Source organism: Lepidochelys olivacea, assembly GCF_965140295.1.
Source record: "Lepidochelys olivacea isolate rLepOli2 genome assembly, chromosome: 27".
In the NCBI taxonomy this organism is placed as follows: domain Eukaryota; kingdom Metazoa; phylum Chordata; order Testudines; family Cheloniidae; genus Lepidochelys; species Lepidochelys olivacea.
Genome location: NC_140437.1, coordinates 6,878,164 through 6,902,927, shown reverse-complemented (window position 1 = coordinate 6,902,927; position 24,764 = coordinate 6,878,164). Strand labels below are relative to the sequence as shown.

Below are 24,764 nucleotides of genomic sequence, written 5' to 3'. Positions count from 1 at the left end.
CCAGACTCCAGCGAGAAACTGTTGAATTGGAATTCATTTGCAAATTTGATACAATTAACTTAGGCTTGAATAGAGACTGGGAGTGGCTAAGTCATTGTGCAAGGTAACCTATTTCCCCTTGTTTTTTCCTACCCCCCCCCAGACGTTCTTCTTAAACCCTGGATTTGTGCTGGAAATGGCCCACCTTGATTATCATACACATTGTAAGGAGAGTGATCACTTTAGATAAGCTATTACCAGCAGGAGAGTGGGGTGGGAGGAGGTATTTTTTCATGCTTTGTGTGTATATAAAAAGATCTTCTACACTTTCCATAGTATGCATCCGATGAAGTGAGCTGTAGCTCACGAAAGCTTATGCTCAAATAAATTGGTTAGTCTCTAAGGTGCCACAAGTACTCCTTTTCTTTTTGCGAATACAGACTAACTCGGCTGTTACTCTGAAACATGTTAAAAATATACACCATATTTCCAGGCTCAAAATTTTTCCAGCTTCAACTTCCACCCATTGGATCATATTATGCCTTTCTCTGCTAAATTGAACAGTCTGTTATCCAATATTTGTTCCCTGTGTAGGTTCTTACAGACTGTAATCAAATCACCCCTTGGCAATCTCTGTGGTAAGGTAAATAAGTTCAGCTCTTGAGGATACCACTATAAGGCATGTTTCTAATCCGTTAGTCATTCTCATGGCTCTTCTCTGAACCCTCTCCAATTTATCAAATCCTTCTTGAATGACGGACACTGGAACTGGACACAGGATTCCAGCTGCGGTCGCACCAGTGCCAGGTACTGTACAGAGATAAGATCACCTCTCTGCTCCTACTCCAGATTCCCCTGTTTATGCATCCAAGGATCTTATTAACCCTTTCGGACACAGCATCACACAGGAAGGTCATGTTCAGCTGATTGTCCATCACTGCCCCGAAATCTTTTTCAGGATCACACATCCTGTAAGTATGGCCTACAGTCTTTGTTCCCACATGCGTAAATTTACAGTTAGCCACACTGAAACTCATATTGTTTGCTTGTGCCCAGTTTACCAAATATACCAGTAAACTGTCCTCTTCGTTGTTTACCACTCCCTCAGTTTTTGTGTTGTCTGCAGGCTTCATCACTGATGATTTTAGGTTTTCTTCCAGGTCATTGATAAAAATGTTAAATATCATAGGACAAAAAAATGATCCTTACACGACTCCCTGGAAACTCCCCTGATCAATCATGGTTCCCCATTTACAATTACATTTTGAGACCTATCAGTTAGCCAGTTTTTAATCCATTTAATGCGTGCCATGTTAATTTTATATAATGTTCCAGTTTTTTAATCAAAATGTTGTGTCGTATCAAGTCAAACACCTTGCAGAAATCTCAGTATAGTACATCAACACTATTACCTTTGTCTACCAAACTTATAATCTCATCAAAAAAAGATATCAAATTAGTTTGACAGGATCTGTTTTCCATAAGCCCATGCTAATTGGTATTAATCATATGACTCTCTTCTAATTCTTTATTAACCAAGTCCTATATCAGCCACTCTATTATTGTGCCAGGGATCCATGTCATACTGACAGGCCTCTCATTACCCAGGTCATCCCATTTACTATTTCAAGTATTAGCACAACATTAGCTTTCTCCCCGTTGTCTGGAACTTCCCCAGTGTTCAAGACTTACTGGGAATCATCATTAATGATCCAGCCAGCCAGCCAGCCAGCCCTTTTAAAACTCTTGGATATAAGTTATCTGGAGCTGCTGATTTTAAAAGTCTCACTTTTGGTAGCTGCTATTTAACATTCTCCCCAGATACTAGTGGAAGGGAATGAGTGTTCTCCCTTTAATATGATATGACAACTTTATCTGTTTTTTCCCAAATGCAGAACAGAAATATTTATTGAACGCTTCTGCCTTCTCAGCATTCAGGAGCAGCAGAAGCTCCCGAAAAGTGGGGAGCCACTGGCGACCAAGCAATGGCCCCACCTTTGCATTGCCCACTCCACCCGAGGCCACATCCCCATGTCAACTCTTTCCCCCAAGACCTCACCCCCCCATTCCCTCCTCTCCGCCCCCTTGAACCCATTACTTGCCCTTACAGATAGTAAAAAGTGGGAGGGCATAGCCCTGCCACTTTTAAAAGTGATGGGGCCATGGCCCCTTGGCACCCCCATTCCAGTGCCCTTGTCTGCATGTTTATTGATAATTTTACCATTTCATCTAGTAATTGACCAATACCATTGTTAGAATTCAAATTGTTCTTAAGAACCAGTTTTTAAAGTATATTATTGTCCTTAATTTCTGCTGGCCATATATTTCTTCTTGTATCCCTTTGCTTTCCTTATCAATTTTCTACAGTTCTTAGCTTCTGATTTATACTTATTACTGTCAACTTCTCCCTTCTTCCCTTTGATATACATCATTTTTAAAAATATTTTATCGTTGCTTTCATGTGCCTTCTAAGCCAGGTCAGTTTTTTAACCAGTATGGCTTCCTTCCTTGATTGTGGCTTTTGGAGCATCTAATAAAGTGTTCTTAAACAATTTCCAATTATCAGTCCCACTTTTCTGATTAAATTCTTCCTCCCAGCTGGTTTGGCTCATAATTGTTTTCAGCTTTGTGAAATTGGCCCTTTCACAGCACCAAGTACAAATATTTCTGGTTTGGACTTTATTCTGTTGGTGCATTATAAATGTGATTGTCAGGATCACTTGTACCTAAGTATCGTTCATTTTTAGTTCTGTGATCAGTTCCTCTTTATCTCTCAAGACGAGGGCTAATGTAGAATACTCCCATGCTGGATGCAACACTTTTTGAGTTAGGAAATTGTCGTCTTTAATATGATGAAATTCCAAGATGATTTTGGTATTAGCAGCATCACACTGCCAACACGTCACTCACACTGAAATCCCTCATGATTACGCAGCTTTTTTTCCTACACTCTATAAAGAGCTGCATAAGGAGCTTCTCATCCTGTTCCTTAGCGTGATTTGGTGATCTGCCCCAGACACCAGCGAACCCTCCATCTTGTGCTGTATCGGTTAGGACAGTGATCCATAACCATTCAAGATCATTTTCTCTGAAGTTGTCAGCGACTCAGAAACAAGTTTGAGACTCCCTACTGACTTTGTGCACACGGCAATGTTCTGTACTTTATAATCTAGCCAGGTCGACATGGATTTTCATGGCATCAGGAAAAACCCTTCTCTTCCCCTAGCACAATCCCCCTGCCAAATTTCAATTCCAGGCTTCGAGGCATGGAGGTGCTATAACTCCTCAAAGAAATGCTCAGAAAAATGGACCGCCCTGGAAAAACCTGCCTGTGTTAATGCTGACCGTGCTCTAAGAAATGGTGTGATTAGTTTTTGCTGAAAGTTTACCAGAAACATTCAACCCAAGGCAGAGACTGAGCATGGAAAGTTCCTCCCTGGCTGTCCCAGTTTGGGAAAGTTAGCAGCGATCGTGAATGGGGTTTTCATGAGACATGCTCAGCAACCCCAATGTTCCTCTCATTTGCATTGCAGTAGTGGGGTCGCTGCCAGAACCCCACTTTAATGAAGTCATTTCTCAGCAAGCTCCTCCTTTCCCCCCGCTCCCGCCAGGGCTTTCCCAGCATCCTGGCTCCTGCACCACCACTGACCCCCAGAGGGGCCCCACCCCAGGCTGTGTAACCAATGCAAGGGGCCTCCTGGCCCACCTGAGACTTTGCCAGGCAGCATCCTCTGACTCAAGTTGCAACACCCTGTCAGAGCCTCAAATCCAGCAGCTGGGGGTGGTGGGTAAATATTGTCCTGGTTGCATCCCCCAGCTCCAGCCAGAGACCTGACACGACCCTTGTTTACCCTGGATCAAAGCGAAACTCTGACTCCAGGGTCTGTACCAGGGCAGAGCAGGCTGGTCTCCAGCACAGAGCAGGGGAGAGAGGGAGGAAGAAAGACCCAGAGGGGGGTAACGTGTATGTGTCCCCTTGCTACTGCCCATCTGCCTGCACCCCAGGAATGGGGGCCCCAGTAACCCCTGCCTGCCTGCTGCTTCTCCTGCACCTCACAGCTGGGACATCTGCAGAGCCGTAAGCCCTGTCCATGTCTGTCTGTCTGTCTGCGTGGTGGGCAGTGTGGGGGGGTTGGAAGCAGCCGAGGGCACCGATGAGGGGGCTGTTCGATCCGAAACTGACAGGACAGTTCCGTTCTCCCCTGGGAATTCAGACCCCGATACTGGGTCCCTCCTGGGACCCCTGGTCCTGCGCCTCCCAGCGCCGGGGGACGTTGGCTCTGGTTAAGACAGAGTCTTGGGGCGCAGGAGAGCTGGGTTCAGTGCCCGGCTCTGCTACAGACGCCCTGTGCGCCCCCAGCCCGACCCCAACCCTCTGAGCCTCAGCTAGGCTCTGTACCATGGGATGATAATCCTCTGTGGCCGCCTGCTCTGTCAGCCTGTCACCTCCTCGGGCCACGGCCTGTCTCTGCCTGCGGGTCTGTCCAGCCCCAGTGCAGGGGGCCAGGCTGGGATGGGTCTCTAGGCCCCAGTGAAATAGAAAACTAATTACCGACAAACGCAGTGTGTTAAACGAACATCTCAGCCAGAACCTGGGAGTGCCCCGAAAGTGCAAACGCCAAAGGGTCCCTGTGAGAGCGGGCGGAGGCCCCGGGGTGCAGAGTGGTCTGGGGTGGCGTTGTGTCTAAGCCGGTTACTGGCTGCAAAGGGCTCAGGTGCTCAGTCCAGCCCCAGACTAATCAGTCCCCCCCCCCGTACCCCCCCTACTCCGCGCCAGCCCCGGCCGTGCACTCTCTGCTCACTCTCAGCACCACTAGCCGCCCCCTTCTGGGGAGACCGAGCAGCCGAGAGGACGGGGATGGACGGGAACTGAGCCCCTCTCTGTGCCCCTGAGGCCCCTCCAGCTCCGCGGGAGGCAGGCTGGGGCAGGGGATGCAGCGGGGGGCCTTGCCCTGCCCCTGCCCTGTGGTTAGAGAAACGAACCAGCTCCAGCCCCGTCGACCCAGGCCTGTCCCCAGCAGGAGGGACACTCAGGAATCGGGAGTCACCCCCGGCCCTGGGGGAGGCTCTGGGCTGTCCCCTCCCGCACTGCCCATGGTGCGTTCCCCTCCCCAGGCGCTATGTGGTGGTGAGCCCAGCCGTGCTCTACCACCCGCACTCGGGGACGGTGTCAGTTCATCTCAGCGACCTCAACGAGACCGTCCGGGTGAGCGTCCGGCTGGAGAGGGGGGATGGGCCCAGCGCTATCCCCCTGCTGGAGAGAGAGGTCCAGGAGCCCCGTCTGCACGAGAACGTGCGCTTCCAGGTGAGCCCCCGCCCGCAGCCATGGGCACGGCCCCGGGCACTGGCCATGGGCACGGAGCCCGTCAGCCCCGGGTCTGCAGCCCCCGCCCAGCCTCAGGGCCCGGGCACAGCAGGGCTCGGGGACTGGCCATGGGCACGGAGCCCGTCAGCCCTGGGTCTGCAGCCCCCGCCCAGCCTCAGGGCCCGGGCACAGCAGGGCTCGGGGACTGGCCATGGGCACGGAGCCCGTCAGCCCCGGGTCTGCAGCCCCCGCCCAGCCTCAGGGCCCGGGCACAGCAGGGCTCGGGGACTGGCCATGGGCACGGAGCCCGTCAGCCCCGGGTCTGCAGCCCCCGCCCAGCCTCAGGGCCCGGGCACAGCAGGGCTCGGGGACTGGCCCTGGGCACGGAGCTGGTCACTCACTGGGCAGCTGTAGCCGCAGAACTCGAGACCATCCCTCAGCAGCGACAGGCAGGAGGGAGCGGGGATGGGGTGGGGGGTACAGAGAGCGCCCTGGCTTCCAACTCCATCGAGCGCCCCAGGTTCATGCTCCCTCCCGTTCAGGGCCCCAGGCTGGGGAGGGGGTTCCTGTGTTTTGGGGGGCTGGAACAGGGACTCCCAAACACCACGGCCCCCCTGCCCACGCGATAGCGGGTCTGCACCACGACCGGCCCGTTACCAGCCGCTGTGGCCTTGCTGGGGTTCCCCGTGTGCAGGTGCCAGCCCCATCCGGGGGGCGGCAGGAAGCGGCGGAGCTGCACGTCTCGATCCGGGGAGACGCCCTGCACTTCTCTGAGCGGAAGAAAGTGCTGCTGCAGGCACTGGAGTCCGGGACCTTGGTGCAGACGGACAAGGCTGTCTACAAGCCGGGACAGACAGGTGAGAGGGCAGGAGCTGCTGGAGGGAGAGTCCTGGGGCCCCAGCCCTTGGGACGGACTCCTGGGCCCTGGGGTCGGGCTGGGGGCCTCGCGAGGGACACGGGTCTCTCACTTCTAGGCCTGTCTGCACCCGGTCCCAGGGGGCGAGAGGCCCAAAGCCTGAGGCCTGTTTGGGGGCCTGTATGGAACCAAGTGGGGGTCTCAGCCCGTCCTTGGTGATGGCACAGACGCGGCAGGGGCACTGATCGGCCCCCCGGCAGCCTCCAGCCGCGCAGAGCAGGGCCGTGGTCATTGGCAGAGGGCAGCGTGGGGAAGCTGGCGCTGCACTGCCCGGGCTGTGCCCATTCTGTGGGTTCACAGAGGCCGTCAGTGCCCGGGCGTCCGGCTGGCACCTTCCCCAGCTGGGAATTCACTCAGACAAACCAAGCCGGGGCTGATCCCACCTCTGCCTCTGCTCCTTTCCAGTGAAGTTTCGAATCGTCAGTTTGGACAAAGACTTCATTCCCAGTCCCAGGAAGGTGAGAGCGGGGGGCAGGGGCCGGGGGGCAGGGTTACAGGGCCCTGGTGCACTGAACATCTTAGGTATGTTTACACCAGGCAGGCCATTCATCCAGTTTGAAATCAGACAGTCCTCTTCCGGGGTGGTTTGCCCCGTCCAGGACATGCTTATGTCTGGTATTGGATGGCGGGCGCCCTTTGGAAGAGCACACTGCTCCGCCCCTGCTGGCGTGAACTCACACACACCGCGTGTGGGAGGTCACGCCAGCGGGGAGGGCCCTCGCCATTTCTGGAAACACCGGGATCTCCGGTATCCTGGGAACGCCTCAGCCGCCACCCCGGTCTTCACTGCTGCTGGGGGCGAGTCTCCCAGGGCAGGTTAACAGACTTGCAATAGCAGGGCTTGTGCTGGCCGGCTGAAAACAGCAGTGTGGACCCGCCCCTTGGGGCCTAGTGCCTTGGGCAGTCGCCTCTGTTGTTTGCAGTCTCTTTACTACGCAGAGAGGGGTGATTGCACATGGCATGGAACCTGAATGAGGGCACTGGGCACCCCCTGGCTTTAGTGAAGTCTGTGATTGGCTGTGGATGCCAGCCCCCCACCCCCAGGATGACAGTCATTAGCACCTTTCAGCCTAACCGCGCTGGGCGCTCTGAGTGAGGTGGCAGAATCGGGCCCAGTGTGGAAATACAGATTGACAGCTCCCCTCCCAGCCATCTCGCCCGGCCACTGGCTGCAACACAGACCCCCAGCCCTTCGACTGCCCCTTGGCAGAGACCCCAGCCTCTCGCCCTGCCACGCACAGACCAGCCACCCATTGCCCTGCATCCGCCACTGCAGGGAGAGGAGGTGTGAGGCGCCAGCCTCATGGTTCCAGTGTGGGCAGGGCTGTGGGCTCCCCTTCCGGTCCCTGCTCTCTCGGTCACCCCCGCTGCTGTCTGCATGATCCCCCCTGGCCTCAGAGACACCCCGGCCCTGGGGAGGTCACAGGCAGAGCCCTGGGCAGTAGGGGGTGTCAAAGTTTGACTCAGACTCACAATTTATCAGACCACTCTGTTTTATTAGCAAAGCTGCTCTGCTAATACATTTAGAAGTGAGCCCCCCGAGTGGGGCTTGTGTCTTTTAATTTATACAGTTTTTTGGAGAACAAGTTACAGAGAAGTTACAGACAAAAGAAGAAAAAGATTTTAGTCACCACCCTTCGAGATCCCTGAGACCAGTCACATATCTTCAATTACCTGCCACCCTTAACAATCTCCTTTAACAGCTTCCAGTTAACTTAACTAATTGCCCTTCACACCTTCCATTCTGATCCCTGCTTCTTAGACGTGCTGGCTCTATCTTAATTGCTTCTCCATTCAAAAGCTAACTGTCCCTACGTGTGCTCCCTCAGATACTTTGTAACACGTTTTGGCATGCCCTCTCATATACAATGTATCCAGCATGTCCCCTATACAACGTTATACTTATACAATGTTATACTTCCACAGGGGTGTTTCCTGTCCTTCTAACCAGCCATCTCCTGTCTATTTGCTTTGCAGCTGCCCCTGGTGACTCTGCAGGTCAGTCTCCAGCCTCCTCCTCTTCCTGTCTGGCTCATCTGAGGGCACCCGGGGGTGTTCAGTCGTGGGGATCCCAGAGGAGTCTGGGCTGTGACCACAGTGTCCAGCAATCCAGCCTGCTGTGGGGGTGCAAAGAGTCCGAGACCACAGGGTGTTTCTGGGCTGGACCACATGGGGGGCAGGGAGGGGACATTTGTGCCATCGGGTTACGTCCTCCTCACCCCCCCCCCCCCATTGCAGCGTCTGGGGCTGCCTGTCCGGGAGGCAGGTGGGTTTGGGGCTGGCTGGGATCCCTGCCTGAGTCGCTCACCTCGAATGTTCCCAGCCCCCGAACTCTGGGTCAGGCGGCGACTTGATCAGGCCAGTGGGGAACTCAGCGGGGAGCTCCCGTGGGAGCCTGGATGGGGGAAGAGTGAGGGTTTCTGGGAGCTGCAGGGGCAGTGGGGAGGAGTGGAGGTTTGGAGGTGCTGTGTGGGGGGAGGGGAACAGGGAACATACCCACAGAGGCCTAGCACAGAGATGGAAATGGTCCCTACGGCGTGTTCCCTGGGCTTCATCCAGGCTGGAGATGGGGCGTTCCTTGAGACCCACAGGTGGTGCCCTCAGGTCAGGGCTGAGGGGCGCTGGCAGGGCCCCCTTGCCCAGCGGCTGCCCGGAGGTGCCTGCTCCAGGCTAAGGAGTAGGATTTGAGCCCCCAGCCATCGATCCAGCCCTGTCGGCAGCACGAGGCACTCGGGGGCTGCCAGGGACGAGCCATGTGTGGGGGCAGCTGCTGAGCAGGGCATGTCTGTGTGCCAGGATCCCAGCGGGAACCGCATCGCCCAGTGGCGAGATGTGACTCCGCAGCAGGGCATCGTGGATCTGTCCCTCCCACTGTCTGCAGAGCCAGCCCTGGGGACGTACGCCATTGAGGCACAGGGGACGAGGCACTCGTTCAGCGTGGAGGAATACGGTGGGCAGCGGGGCTCAGGGCAGCGACCGAGGCCACGGGTCCGGCATGAGTCTCCCAACTCCATCTGTGCACCTCCTGGAGCACAAGGGGCTCTTCACACGTACTCACCCTTCCCAGAGCGGGTGTTGCTGGGAGGGGGAAGGAAATGTCAGCGGCTCCCTCTCCATTCCCCCCCCCAAAAAACCCTTCTCTGGCTACTGCAGGGGAGGGGGACAGATGAGCTCTGAGGTTTCCCTTGAAACAGCTGGCACCTACCCCTACCCTCACCCCAGGCACTTGCCCCGACTCCCTCCCCACTGCCTCCCACCCCTCACTTCCCCACACACTCTGCCTGTGAGCCCCACTTCCCCAATGCTCCCACCTTTCCCCTGCTGGCCAACCCCCCATTCCGTAAGCAGGAGGGAAAAAGCAGGCACCCCACAACTTCCCACCCCACCCAGTGCCCCATCCCAGCGCTGCACATTCACCCAGCCCCCATAAACGCTCCTCTCCTGGGACTTGTGGGCCTCGGAGCCGTACAGCCAGCTCTTGTCAGTGCCCCAGGACGGCTCAGACCCTGAGGGACAAAGTGCCATGGAGCAGCCCCCCGGCTCCTCTGGGCTGAGCCCAGGTGTGAATTTGGCCTTGTCTGTCCAGGCTGCCTGGTGGGGCCTGGCAGGGGGCGAGGTCCCAGCCGAACACCAGCTCCTGGAGGGGAACAGCCGGGACCTCAGCAGCCAGGAGAAACGCCCTCGTCCACTGGGCCCACGTGGTCCCTGGCCCTGGTCCCGCTCTCAGCCCCACATGGTCCCTGGCATGCCCCGCTCTCAGGCCCACGTTGCCCCTGGTCCAAACCCCAGGTCTTGAGCTAGGCTGACGATACATTCTGGTTTGGCCAGGACAGTCCTTTTTTTTAAGCTCTGTCCCACTGTCCCAAGTATTTTTGGCAAAAGTGGGCATTTGTCCTATTTTCTCTTGCCAACTTGATCTGTGGGGGGCAGAGGAACATGTGGGGGGGGGCGAGCGGCAATGCCAGCCCCAAGCATGGGGGAGGCAGGGCTCTTGCAGGGGGCAGGCAGGGCGTGAGCAAACAGTGACACCATCCCCAGCCTTTGGGAAATATGATCACCCCATCTAGTATGTGGGGTTGGGGCCGAGGGGTTTGGAGTGCGGAATGGGGTTCAGGGCTGGGGCAGAGGGTTGGGGTGTGGTGGGGTGAGGGCTCCGGCTGGAGGTGTGAGCTCTGGTGTGGGGCTGGGGATGAGGGGTTTGGGGTCCAGGAGGGTGCTCTGGGCTGGGATCGAGGAGTTCGGAGAGGGATCAGGGCTGGGGCTGGGGTGGGGTTTGGGGCGTGGGAGGGGGTGAGGGATGCAGGCTGCGGGCATTGCTTGTCTCAAGCAGCTCCTGGAAGCAGCGGCATGTCCCGCCCTCTGGCTCCCAGCCACGGTTTCCAGCCAATGGGAGCTGTGGGGGGGGCGGTGCTTGGGCCGGGATTAGCATGCAGAGCCCCCTGGCTGCCCATACAGGTAGGAGCCGAAGAGAGGACATGCCGATGCTTCCAGGAGCAGCACGTAGCCATGGCACACAGGGAGCCTGCCTTAGCCCTGCTGCCCCGCCAACCGGACTTTTAATGGCCCAATCTGTGGTGCCAACCGGAGCTGCCAGGATCCCTTTTTGACAGGGTGTTCCACTTGAAAACTGGACAGCTGGCAACCCTACTGCTATAGCCTAAAGCCTCTTCCCAGCCCTACTGCATTTCCAGGCCCTTCCCCTTCCCAGCCCTGCCGGCAGGTTGGTGAGGGGGCTGCAAGACCCGGGGAGAAGCTCCAAGGCCGAGGATCACAATGAAACCCCCGAGCTGGGGCTGCAGGTCGGTTTCACCCCGTCTCTCTCTGCTCCCCCCAGTGCTGCCCAAGTTCGAAGTGATCCTTGAGCTGCCCCCCGTGGTGACGGTGCTGGATGAGACGATCCTGCTGCGAGTGTGCGGCCGGTGAGTCTGAAAGCAGCCCTGCCAGGCCAATAAAAGGAAGGCTGGTACCGCCCTGGACCTGCCTCCCCACCCGTGCCCCCCCAGGCCAGGATCTGACCTGCCACTTCCCTGCCTGCCCCCTGCTCTGCCCCATGCTCATGGCCAGGGCTCCCTGGGGCTCTCACTCCCATCCACATGGCCAGCCCCACCCCAGCAGGGACCCCCCATGGGCAGGGGCATTGGCCTCCTCCCCTCCCACTTACCATCTTCCTCCCCTCTGCTAAACAGATACACCTACGGGAAGCCCGTCCTGGGGAGGATCCAGGCCAGCCTGTGTCGGGAGAAACAACCATCATATCTCTGGTACCGTCTTGATGCCGAGCTAACCAGGGCTCTGTGCATGGAGCTTTCTGGCCAGGTGAGTGTGACTGGGGGCGGGGGGAGGGGAGGTACATGGCATGCTGCTGCGGGAAACTCCTCTCCATGCTTTTCTTACACTGGCCAGAGGGGGCGCTGTGATCTGCCTTGATGATGTTGGTGACATTGGTGTAAGTGCAGGCGAATCAGGCCCTGGATCCATCAGGGTCCCCCATCTGGCAGGCTGGGGGGTGGGGACATAAGAACGGCCATACTGGTCAGACCAAAGGTCCATCTAGCCCAGTGTCCTGTCTTCTGACAGTGGCCAGTGCCAGGTGCCCCAGAGAGAATGAACAGAACAGGTAATCATCGAGTGATCCATCCCTTGTCGCCCATTCCCAGCCTCTGCCAAACAGAGGCTTGGGACACCATCCCTGCCCATCCTGGCTAATAGCCATTGATGGACCTATCCTCCATGAACTTATCTAGTTCTTTTTTGAACCCTGTTAGAGTCTTGACCTTCACAACATCCTCTGGCAAGGAGTTCCACAGGTTGACTGTGCGTTGTGTGAAAAAATACTTCCTTTTGTTTGTTTTAAACTTGCTGCCTATTAATTTCATGTGGTGACCCCTGGTTCTTGTGTTATGAGAAGGAGTAAATAACACCTCTTTATTCACTTTCTCCGCACCAGTGTTTATAGACCTCTGTCCTATCCTCCCTTAGTCGTCTCTTTTCCAAGGTGAAATTCCCAATCTTATTAATTTCTCCTCATATGACAGCTGTTCCATACCCCTAATCATTTTTGTTGCCCTTTTCTGAACCTTTTCCAATTCCAACATATCTTTTTTGAGATGAGATGACCACATCTACACACAGTATTCAAGATGTGGGCTTACCAGGGATTTATATAGAGACGATATGATATTTTCTGTCTTATTATCTATCCCTTTCTTGATGATTCCCAACATTCTGTTCGCTTTTTTGACGGCCGCTGCACATTGAGTGGATGTTTTCAGAGAACTATCCACAATGACTCCAAGATCTCTTTCTTGAGTGGTAACAGCCAATTTAGACCCCATCATTTTATATGTATAGTTGGGATCTGTGTTCCCTGTAAGCTGCGAGAGATGAGATTTAAGTGCCACCCAGCTAATTAGCAGAGCAGACGTAGCCCTAAGCATGTGGTCAGGTCCCCCTCCCATGTACCCCATCTCCACAGAGCAGGGTAGCAGGGACAGCCTGGCTCAGGAGGACTGGGAGCTGCTGCCCTCTGAATGGTGAGTGGCTGAGTGCCTTTCTTAAAGAGACAATGAGTGCACTGTTTCTGAGATTTCCCCAGCAGCCAGCTCACAGAGTCTCTGTCTCTCTTCCCCTCCCCCTCCCCAGGTACCCCATCTCCTCAGAGCTGGGGAGGGGAGACAAAAGGGCTTAGGACAGAGCAGGAGAGTTTTTAGTGAGTGTCTTAAAGAGACAGCACACGGCTTTCCCCAGCAGCCCGCACACACACTGTCTCTGTGTCATACACACAATCTCTGTGTCACACACACACACACACTCTGTCTCTGTCGCACTCACCTCCCAGCACATACTTGTATTATTGTTGTTAGTACTTCTTAGTACTTCCTGTAATGCACATATATTCTCTAAAAAAACAGGAGGACTTGTGGCACCTTAGAGACTAACAAATTTATTAGAGCATAAGCTTTCGTGGGCTACAGCTCACTTCATCGGATGCATAGAATGGAACATATAGTAAGAAGATATATATATGCATACAGAGAAGGTGGAAGTTGCCATACAAACTGTGAGAGGCTAATTAATTAAGATGAGCTATTAGCAGCAGGAGAAAAAAAACTTTTGAGTAATAATCAAGATGGCCCATTTAGACAGTTGACAAGAAGGTGTGAGGATACTTAACATGTGGAAATAGATTCAATATGTGTAATGACCCAGCCACTCCCAGTCTCTATTCAAACCCAAGTTAATGGGATCTAGTTTGCATATTCATTCAAGCTCAGCAGTTTCTCGCTGGAGTCAGTTTCTGAAGCTTTTCTGTTGCAGAATTGCCACCCTTAAGTCTTTTACTGAGTGGCCAGCGAGGTTGAAGTGTTCTCCAACTGGTTTTTGAATGTTATGATTCCTGATGTCAGATTTGTGTCCATTTATTCTATTGCGTAGAGAATGTCCGGTTTGGCCAATGTACATGGCAGAGGGGCATTGCTGGCACATGATGGCATATATCACAGTGGTAGATGTGCAGGTGAAAGAGCCCCTGATGGCGTGGCTAATGTGATTGGGTCCTATGATGGTGTCACTTGAATAAATATGCGGACAGAGTTGGCATTGGGCTTTGTTGCAAGGATAGGTTCCTGGGTTAGTGTTTTTGTTGTGTGGTGTGTGGTGGCTGGAGAGTATTTGCTTCAGGTTGGGAGGCTGTCTGTAAGTGAGGACTGGTCTGTCTCCCAAGATCTGTGAGAGTGGGGGATCATTTTTCAGGATAGACTGGGGGAAGGAGTTTATCCTACAAACTGATGCCTCTGATGTAGGGTTGGGGGCGGTACTTTCACAAATGGTCGGGGATGACAAACACCCCGTCCTCTTCCTCAGTAGGAAGCTCCTACCTAGGGAACGGAAATACGCCGTTGTTGAAAAAGAATGCCTGGCGGTAAAATGGGCCGTAGAAAGCCTCTGCTACTATCTACTGGGACGGAGGTTTACCCTTGTCACGGACCATGCCCCTCTGCAGTGTATGCACCAAAATAAAGACAAAAATGCCAGAGTGACGAGATGGTTTCTGTCGCTTCAACCCTTCCACTTCAGAGTACAACAGGTCTGGAATCCAACATGGCAATGCGGATGGCCTGTCGAGAGTGCACTGTTTGCCGACCCAAGTAGCCTAACCCCGTAGTGTTGAGCAGGTACGGGGGAATATGTGGTAAACCCAGGACAAACAGCTACAAAAGGGGGGTAGCAATTAGTCCCAGGGGTTTAAACGGCCCCTCCCTATCCACTGAGGAGAGAGAACCATGGGGCAATAAGGTTCAGCGGGAAAAGGGGTTGCTAGGGAACCAATTAGGTTCAGCTGACTCCAACTACTTGGGACCTTTTTAAACCCTCCGCTGGGTGGGGGGGAGAGTGAAGGAGTGAGAGGAGCAGGGAAGGGGCCAGTAGGCTGTTTGCAGCAAGACACCAAACCTTCCCAGTAGGGAGGCTGCACTCGCTCCCCAGGAGAGAAGGAAAATAAGCACAAGGGATTGACTGAGGAGAGGAGTAGCAGGACCCTGTGCCACCCTGTGCCTTGCCCCAAACCTGAGTCTCCAAGGCTAAAAACGATGGAGCCTACGGAGGCGAACAAGGTATTTTGCCACAATATATTATATCTAGGTTTTTTGTTTCTACTGGTGGTACACATAGGCACGTACCTCGGTACACATAACAAAATGTATTCCGCACATGGATGGAAAAAATTAGTGGGAACATTGGCTGGAATTATGTTTTCCAATGTGCCTTACTTTGCATTTATCAACATTGAATTTCATCTGCAATTTTGTTGCCCAGTCACTCAGTTTTGTGAGATCCTTTTGTAGCTCTTTGCAGTCTGCCTGGGATTTAACTATCTTGAGTAGTTTTGTATCATCTGCAAATTTTGCCACCTCACTGTTTAACCCTTTTTCCAGATCATTTAAGAATATATTGAATAGGACTGGTCCCCGTACAGACCCCTGTGGGACACCACTATTTACCCTCTCTTCATTCTGAAAACTGACCATTTATTCCTACCCTTTGTTTCTTAACTTTTAATCAGTTACCAATCCATGAGAGAACCTTTCCTCTTACCCATGACAGCTTACATTGCTTAACAGCCTTTGGTGAGGAACCTTGTCAAAGGCTTTCCGAAAATCTAGGTACACTATATCCACTGGATCCCCCTTGTCCACATGCTTTTAATTCCCCCCAAGGAATTCTGGTAGATTGGTGAGGCATGATTTCCCTTTACAAAAACCATGTTGGCTCTTCCCCAACAAATTATGTTCATCTATGTGTCTGACAATTTTGTTCTTTACTATAGTTTCAACCAGTTTGCCCAGTACTGAAGTCAGACTTACCAGCCTGTATTTGCTCGGATCACCAATTTTTTAAAAATTGGCATCACATTAGCTATCCTCCAATCATTTGGTACAGAAGCTGATTTAAATGATAGGTTACAGACTACAGTTAGTAGTCCTGCAATTTCACATTTGAATTCCTTCAGAACTCTTGGTGAATACCATCTGGTCCTGGTGACTTATTATGGTTTAGTTTATTAATTTGTTCTATAACCTCCTCTAATGACACCTCAATCTGGGACAGTTCCTCAGATTTGTCACCTAAAAAGAAAGGCTCAGGTTTGGGAATCTCCCTCAGATCCTCAACTGTGAAGACCAATGCAAAGAATTCATTTAATTTCTCTGCAATGGCCTTATCGTCTTTGAGTGCTCCTTCAGCATCTCGATTGTCCAGTGGCCCCCACTGGTTGTTTAGCAGGCTTCCTGCTTCTGATGTACTTAAAGAAATTTTTGCTATTACTTTTTGAGTCTTTGGCTAGCTGTTCTTCAAATTCTTTTTTGGCCTTTCTAATTATATTTTTACACTTCATTTGCCAGAGTTTATGCTCCTTTCTATTTTCCTCACTAGGATTTTACTTCCAACTTTTTAAAGGATGCCTTTTTACCTTTCACTGCTTCTTTTACTTTGTTGTTTAGCCACGGTGGAACTTTTCTGGTTCTCTTACTATGTTTTTTAATATAGGGGATAATTTAAGCTGAGGCTCTAATATGGTGTTTTTAAAAAGCTTCCTTGCAGCTTGCAGGGTTTTCACTTTTGGCGCTGTACCTTTTAATTTCTGTTTAACAAACCTCCTCATTTTTGTGTAGTTCCTCTTTCTGAAATTAAATGCCACCGTGTTGGGCTGCTGTGGTGTTAAATTTAATTATATTGTGGTCACTATTACCAAGCAGTCCAGTTATATTCACCTCTTGGACCAGATCCTGTGCTCTACTTAGAACTAAATCAAGAATTGCCTCCCCTCTTGTGGGTTCCAGGACTAGCCGCTCCAAGAAGTGGTCATTAATGGTATCCAGAAATTTTATCTCTACATCCCATCCAGAGGTGACACATACCCAGTCAGCATTGGGATAGTTGAAATCCACCATTATTATTAGTTTTTTATTTTTATAGCCTCTCTAATCTCCCTGAGCATTTCACAGTCACTATCACCATCCTGGTCAGGTGGTCAGTAATATCTCCCTACTACTATAGTCCTATTATTAGAGCATGGAATTTCTATCCATAGAGATTCTGTGGCACAGTTTGATTCATTTACAATTTTTACTTCATTTGATTCTATGCTTTCTTTCACATATAGTGCCACTCCCTCACCAGCACGACCTGTTCTGTCCTTCTGATATATTTTGTAGCCTGGTATTACTGTGTCCCATTGATTATCCTCATTCCACCAAGCTTCTGTGATGCCTGTTATATCAATATCCTCATTTAATACCAGGCACTCTAGTTCATCCATCTTATTATTTAGACTCCTAGCATTGGTATATAAGCACTTTAAAAACTTGTCACTTTTTAGCTGTCTGCCATTACATGGTGTAATTGAATGGGACTCTTTTTCATTTGACTGTTTCTCATCAGATCCTACCTGCATTTTATCATCTTCCATCCTCTCCTCCTCTGTTCTACTAGGACATAGAAAATCTCCATTAATAGATCCTCCCCTAAGGGATGTCACTGTCTGAACCATGTGCTCCTCTGCACCTGTTGGCTTTCCCCCAGGCTTTAGTTTAAAAACTGCTCTATGACCTTTTAAGTACCAGCAGTCTGGTTCCATTTTGGTTTAGGTGGAGCCCATCCTTCCTGTATAGGCTCCCCCTTTCCCAAAAGTTTCCCCAGTTCCTCATAAATCTAAACCCCTCCTCCCTACACCATCATCTCATCCACGCATTGAGACCCTGCAGTTCTGCCTGTCTAACTGGTCCTGTAAGTGGAACTGGGAGCATTTCAGAGAATGTCACCAGGGAGGTCCTGGACTTCAATCTCTTACCTAGCAGCCTAAATTTGGCCTCCAGGACCTCTCTCCTATCATTTCCTGTGTCGTTGGTATCTACATGTACCCAGTGATGAGCTGCCAAAATCTTAACAACCGGTTCCCTATAAAAAGTTCTGATTTAAGGAATGTGCCCCAGTATGTATTTTTTGCACCAACAGGGTTACCATATGTCCATATTTTCCCAGGAGGAATTTTTAAAATTTTAATTTTAAAATTTAAAAATTCCTCCCAAATGGCGATTTAAGAACCAAAAAACCTGAACTGTCTGGGAAAATACGGATGTGTGTTAACCCTGCCTAAAAAGATGGGCCTGAACTAGAAATGAGCTCCGTTTCACAGGTGTGGGTCCCTGCCACTCCCTGGGGGTGTGCTGGGGGACCAGATGTCCCGATTTTATAGGGACAGTCCCGATTTTGGGGTCTTTTTCTTAGATAGGCTCCTATTACCCCCCACCCCCTGTCCTGATTCTTCACACTTGCTGTCTGGTCACCCTAGGGTGTGCACATGTGTGGGTCCCAGCTGCTCCCTTCACCCCTCATTGAAGCAGGTGTGCAGGGTTACTGCCCTGGGAACTGCAGGGCACCAGTGGACGTGGGGCCAGCTGCAGACAGGGGCGTGGGGCAGGGCTAGCTGGAGGCAGGGGGTGCAGGGCTGGCTGCGGGCAGGGCAGGGGGTGCGGAGCTGGCTGGAGACAGGAGGATGCAGGATTGGCTGGAGCCAAGGGGGTGTGGGGCTGGCTGGAGACAGGGGCAGGCTGAGGGCAGGGCAGGGGGTGCATGCGGCAGGGGCTGGCTGGATACAAGGCAGGGGGTGCAGGGCCGGCTGCAGACAGGGCAGGGAATCGTGCGGCAGGGGCTGGCTGTGGGCAGGGGCTGGCTGCGGGCAGGGCAGGGAGTGCATGTGGCAGGGTCTGGCTGCGGGCAGGGCAGGGGGTGTGGGGGTGGCTGGAGACAGGGGCTGGCTGCAGGCAGGGGGTACGGCAGAGGCTGACTAGAGGTAGGGGCTGGCTACAGGCAGGGCAGGGGGGGTGCAGGGCTGGCTGGAGACAAGGGCTGGCTGCGGGCAGGGCAGGAGGTGTGTGTGGCAGGCATTGGCTGGATACAGGGCAGGGGGTGCGGCAGGAGCTGGCTGCAGGCAGGGGGTGCAGGGCTGGCTGGAGGCAGGGCAGGGGTGGCTGGAGACGGGGGCTGGCTGCAGGCAGGGGCTGGCTGGAGGCAGGGCAGGGGGTGCGGGGGTGGCTGCGGGCAGGGTGGGGGGGCTCACGGGGAGAGCAGCAGGACACCGCCCAGGCCCAGCAGAGCAGCCGGGGACTCACCAGGCAGCAGCGGGAGCCCCAGGGCCAGGGGAGCAGCAGCAGCACCAGGGCTCGTGCCCAGGGCCAGTTGGCAGCCCACTTGGCTCCTGCAGCGCAGCGCCCCCGGCGGCCAGAGGAGGAATTACATCACTTCCCGGCCAGAGCCCATCAAAGCCACAGCACCCCCCTGCAGCGAAGCAGGTTAACAACCGGCTCTAAAACTGGTTCAAAATTTACAACTGGTTCGTGTGAACCGGTGAGAACCGGCTCCAGCTCATCACTGCCTGTACCACAACCACCGGCTCCTCCCCAGCACTACACATAAGTCTATCTAGATGCCTCGAGAGATCTGCAGCCTTCGCACCAGGCAGGCATGTCACCATGCGGTTCTCCCAGTCATCGCAAACCCAGCTCTCTATGTTTCTAGTGATCGAATCCCCCATAACTATTACCTGTCTCTTCCTAATAACGGGAGTTCCCTCCCACAGAGAGGTATCCCCAGGGCGAGAGGACACCACGACATCATCTGGAAGGAGAGTCCCAACTATGGGATCCTTTCCCTCTGCTCCAGTTGGATGTTCTCCTTCTCTGAGACTTTCATCCTCCTCAACAGCACAGAGGCTGTCAGACAGGGGGTGGAACTGTTCTACTGTGTCCCGGAAAGTCTCATCTATGTACCTGTCTGTCTCCCTTAGCTCCTCCAGCTCAGCCACTCTGGTCTCCAAAGCCCGTACACGGTCTCTGAGGGCCAGGAGCTCCTTGCACTGAATGCACACATATGACATCTGCCGTAGGGCAGGTAATCATACATGCTGCATTGGGTACAATAAACTCGATAGCCCCCACCCTGTTGCTGGACCTCTGCCTGCATTCTCTTTTTACTCCTGAAGCTCGTTCCTTTGTTGTTGCTTTGTTTTATCAGGAGGTGGTTTGGGCTTTAAATTTAAAGAATGTTAAGTGTATTTAGCCCCACAGCTCACACTCCCTGCTCTAAACTCCCTCTTAAAACTCCCCTGTTAGCTGCTCCTATTCGCTAGCTCCTCTGGTTGCTTACGAGCAGGCGTTTTAAAGCCCGGGTCCTCCTGAATAGTCCTGCCCCCTGGTTAAAGGTTGATGGGGGCTAAATGGCTTAGGGATCACAGCCTCCTTAAGCAGCTCTCAGCCTTGCCTAGCAGCCCGCTAGGCTCAGCACACACATGGTCAGCACAAACAAACAGACCAGACCACACAGTATATTTCAATCACACTACAGACAACTGGCAGCTGTTGAGCAGGGCTTAGGGCCTTATACACCACCCCCTCTTCACCATAATATCTCAGGGCCTCACTGACCTCCTAACTCCTGGGAGGCAGGGCAGGCTCCTGTCCGCATTGTACAGATGGGGAACTGAGGCATGGAGATGCTCAGGGTCCGTCTGCGCAGCAAAAACCCTGCGGCAGCATCTCCGAGCACAGCTCTGCTGCCTGGGGCTTGCGCCGTAGTGCTAAAGTAACAGTGTAGATGCTCGGCTGCAGCCTGAGCTCTGAGACCCTCCCCCCTCCCCGGGTCTAGAGCCTGGACCTGAACATCAACCTGCTGGTTTTAGCCCCGCAGCTGGGCTCTGAGACTCGGTGCCGCAGGGTGTTTCTGCTGGAGCCGTACTCAGAGGGACTTGCAGGCAGTCTGTGGCAGAGCAGGGACTTGCCCCCAGGTCTCTCCAGACCTAGGCCAGTGTCCTAGGTTACGGGGCCTCCCTTCCTCATCAGCAGCTCTCGTTAGGCGGGGGCACTGTAAAGACACAGATCTCCCCAAATGCTCTCAGTCCTGCGGGGTTGGGGGACCAATTGGAATTATCCAGCATTAACACGACGATGGGGGACAAGCACCAGGGGATGGTCACAAGTGACCAGGGCCTCTGTTTTACGTCTCATCCATCCACAGCAGCTCCAGCTGCACAGCGCCCCCTAGCGCCGCGCTGGGATACCGGTGTCAGGGCCGACTCCAAGGTGTGAGCACCCCCTGCTGCTGACTTCAGTACCCAGGTTTTCTTTGAGTGTCTCCCAAGCGCTCACCAGGCCAAGCCCGATTAGAGACCTGCTGAGCTGACACCTGCAGGGCCTGCTGCAGAGCTGCTGCTAATGGGCCGTGATTCTCTCCCTCCAGACTGAGAGCAACGGCTGCTTTTCCAGAGAGGTGGGGACGGCTCCCTTCAACCTGACCCACTCTGGCTACAAGAGGAGCCTCCAGGCCAAGGCCTCTCTCATGGAGGAGGGGACAGGTGGGACTGAAATCAAGCACACATGCACGCCCCCAGGCAGCCCCCAGCAGTAAACACCCAGAGACAGAGGGGTCTCACTTGCACATGTGGTAATGTCGTTTGTACCCCAGCTGCTTTAGAGATGAGCCCAGGAGGTAGTGTTTGCGGGTTGGATCTGGGGTTCTGGGTCAGCCCATCTCTGGATTGATCCCTCATGAGGAGTTCAGACCTGGGTACATTCATGCAAAGACTAAACAGCCTCCCGCGAGAGGCCTCTGGCTTTGGACTGAGCTGGCAGAGTGGAGTGATGGCCCAGCCTGTGTCGCTGGGTCCTGAGTCATGGCCTCAGTGACCTCAGCGCTTAGCGTTCAAAACTGCAAGTGCTAATTGCTTATTAATGACCCCAGATAACTCCATATTTAACCCAGAAGAATCCTGATTTCCAGAGCGGTTGACACCCATTTGGCTGAAAACTGTAACTGTGGGGTGGCTACAGTGTTACCCTTGGGTGCTGACATCAGTGATGGCGAAGTGGCTGGAGGAGAGCGGCTCCAGAATGGCAACGGGTCACTGGGCACTTCTGAAGACGGCCCTTTCTGGGGGCAGGCACTATGCCGAGAGGCCTGTGTGCGGGGTCAGCTCTGGGGCCGTTCAGTTAAGAGCTCTCTGCTGGGGAAAGGGCCGCAGCGCAGGAGAGCCTGCTGGCAAATGTCAAGTGGCTGGTTTGGGATTAAGCCCCATGGGAAGGTGGATCTAAATTTTCTAGTTTCCAGATTCCCCAGGAAAATCCTTCTCCGACCCCAGCCAAACTTTCCAAATTCTCCACCAAGATCACATCCTCCAGCCCATAGCGAGAGGAGGTAGAACGGCTGCACGTATTGTTATGGAGAGAAATCTGGGACGTAGCCTGAACTCTGGTGTCGCTCCCAGCACCTTCTTCCTATCGTCCCTCCTTCTCCTGCTAGGGGTGGAGCTCAACGCGACCAAGAGCTGCAAGATCACATCTGAAATCGCTACCGTGACCTTTGAGGACGCTGACACTACCTACAAGGCTGGAATCCCCTACACTGGCAAGGTAACAGGAGTACTAGTGTGACAGAGTGGAATATGTCTGAACCAAACTGTAACCTCCATTTACACTGACTGTTCGCCAGATGTGCTGCACTTCTGGTGCACATGTTCCCCATGCACTGGAGATCAGAATGCTTTAGCTGTGCTCTCCATGTCCTCAAGCCCCCTCTTACCGAGGGCACAATGGGGGTTAAGCAACCAGTCAACCCTCAGTTCCTTCTCAGGGCCTCTGGCTGTGAGACCAAGCCAGCAGCAGTGTCTGGTCTCCTGCTCCGCTGAAATTTTTCTCTTTATGTTTTGTAAATAGTAATTTTTGATAGTTAACAATTTTTACTGGAGATAGTGGTTTAGTTAGTTTAGCTGAACTCTCCTGTTTTAGGAAGGATTTGAGTCTTGGACGCCCTCTCCTCGGAGCAAAGAATGTCAGCCATGCTTACAGGGTGGGGGAGTCTAGCTGGGACGCAGGGACTCTGAAAAACATTTGGGGATCGAAGACAAACTCCCAGTGTGCCAACGGGGCCAAAAGAGCTAATGCAATCCTGGGATGTATAAACAGGAGACTCTCGAGTAGGAATAGACAGGTTCTGTTACCTTTATATTTTTCACTTGTGTGTCCACTGCTGGAATACTGTGTCCAGTTCTGGTTCCCACAATTCAACAAGGATAATGATAAATTGAAGAGGGTTCAGAGAAGAGCCCCAAGAATGGCTGAAATATTAGAAATCATACATTATAGTGAGAGACTCAAAGAGCTGCATCTATTTATCTTAACAAAGAGAAGGTTAAGCGGTGACTTGATTACAATTTGTAAGTATCAACATCGGGAACAAATATTCAATAATGGGTTCTTCAATCTAGCAGAGAAAGGTCTAACACAATCTGGAAGTTGAAGCTAGACAAATTCGAACTGGAAATCAGGTGTACATTTTTTATAGTGAGGGTAATTAACTAACAATTTACTGCGGTTTGTGGTGGATTCTCCATCCCTGACAATTTGTAAATGAAGACGGGATGTTGTTCTAACAGATGGGCTCTGGGAATTATTTTGGGGCAGTTCGCTGGCCTGTGCTATGCAGGAGATCAGACTGGATGATCACAATGATCCCTTCTGGCCTTGGAATCCATGAATCCTGGTATGGGGGGGTAGGGCTCTGAGATGAGCAGTTGCTGTCTTCTCCAGGTACAGGGGGGTTTAGTCCCCAGGATTTAAATTATGTCCCTTACGTGGGTCTGCCATGCTGGGAACAACAGACACTCTAAGTGTCTGTATTGTTTGGGTACACAGACACACATTAGAAAGCTGTGCAGGGACTTCAGAGGCCTCCCAAAACGGGCTGTGAAATCCAGGGAGACTAGACTGAAAGTATTTCTCCTGGAGAAGTCTAGGAGTCCAGGCTCCGTCCCTAAAGAGATGCAAGATCCTCCCAGGACTGGTCACCCTTGAGTAAAAAGTACCCTGGTAGCCATCTCTTCAGCCTCTAGGGCTGTGCCTGCCCCAGTCAGCAACCTCGAGTGTGATGGACACTGTCAGGGTTTCTTCCCCACTCTGAACTCTAGGGTACAGATGTGGGGACCCGCATGAAAGACCCCCTAAACTTATTCTTACCAGCTTAGGTTAAAAACTTCCCCAAGGTACAAACTTTGCCTTGGCCTTGAACAGTATGCTGCCACCACCAAGCGTTTAAACAAAGAACAGGGAAAGAGACCACTTGGAGACGTCTTCCCCCAAAATATGCCCCCAAACCCTATACCCCCTTTCCTGGGGAGGCTTGAGAATAATATCTTAACCAATTGGTTACAAAATCGTCAAAGACCCAAACCCCTGGATCTTGGAACAATGGAAAAATCAGTCAGGTTCTTAAAAGAAGGATTTTATTTAAAAAAAAAAAGAAAGGTAAAAAGCATCACTATAAAATCAGAATGGAAAATACTTTACAGGGTATTCAGATTCAAAACACAGAGGATCCCTCTCTGGGCAAAATCTTACAGTTACAGAAAACAGGAATAAACCTCCCTCTTAACACAGGGAAAATTCACATAAAACAACAGATAAACTAATCCGCCTTGCCTGGCTTACCTATACTGGTTGCAATATTGGAGACTTGGATTAGGATGGGTTGGAGAAGATGGATTCTGTCTGGCCTCTCTCAGTCGCAAGAGAGAACAACCACGTAAGCAAAGAGAACAAACAAAAGCCACCCCCCCCCCGCCCCGAGTTGAAAGTATCTTGTCCCCTTATTAGTCCTTTGAGTCAGGTGCCAGCCAGGTTAGCTGAGCTTCTTAACCCTTTACAGGTAACAGGATGTTGTCTCTGGCCATGAGGGATTTTATAGCACTTTATACAGAAAGGTGGTTACCCTTCCCTTTATATTTATGACAGACACCATCCTGCCAAGGGCATGGGAGTAGATCTCCTCCTTAGGTGCCTGCTAAGTCACCTCTTTCTTTGTGACTTAAGAAGGGCAGCTCGAGGCCAATCCCTGTTCCCTCTGGCGCCCAAAGAGAAGGAGTCCTGAGTCCTTAGTTCCTCTGGTGACTGATCCCTTGGCACTGCAGACAGGACTTGGTGTCTAATGGGGTCCCTCAATTTAATGACTTGGATAATGGAA

General features: G+C 52.6%; 1 protein-coding gene across 2 annotated transcripts in view; it reads left to right on the top strand.

The window, feature by feature from the left end:
- The first annotated feature begins 3,834 nt into the window (after window positions 1-3,834).
- The window catches only part of LOC311513658 (alpha-2-macroglobulin-like protein 1), a 59,937-nt gene continuing 39,007 nt past the window's right edge, over window positions 3,835-24,764 (top strand). The window contains exons 1-10 of one of the 2 annotated variants that reach the window (XM_084615631.1): window positions 3,835-4,057; window positions 5,095-5,284; window positions 5,979-6,141; window positions 6,606-6,658; window positions 8,178-8,198; window positions 8,997-9,150; window positions 11,035-11,119; window positions 11,387-11,516; window positions 20,991-21,105; window positions 22,050-22,159. In XM_084615631.1, the coding sequence (XP_084471757.1) occupies window positions 3,987-4,057; window positions 5,095-5,284; window positions 5,979-6,141; window positions 6,606-6,658; window positions 8,178-8,198; window positions 8,997-9,150; window positions 11,035-11,119; window positions 11,387-11,516; window positions 20,991-21,105; window positions 22,050-22,159 (1,092 nt within the window). In that variant the 5' untranslated portion in view covers window positions 3,835-3,986. Of the gene's footprint in view, window positions 4,058-5,094; window positions 5,285-5,978; window positions 6,142-6,605; window positions 6,659-8,177; window positions 8,199-8,996; window positions 9,151-11,034; window positions 11,120-11,386; window positions 11,517-20,990; window positions 21,106-22,049; window positions 22,160-24,764 lie in introns of those variants that run through there. The other variant, XM_084615632.1, reaches the window with a different exon arrangement.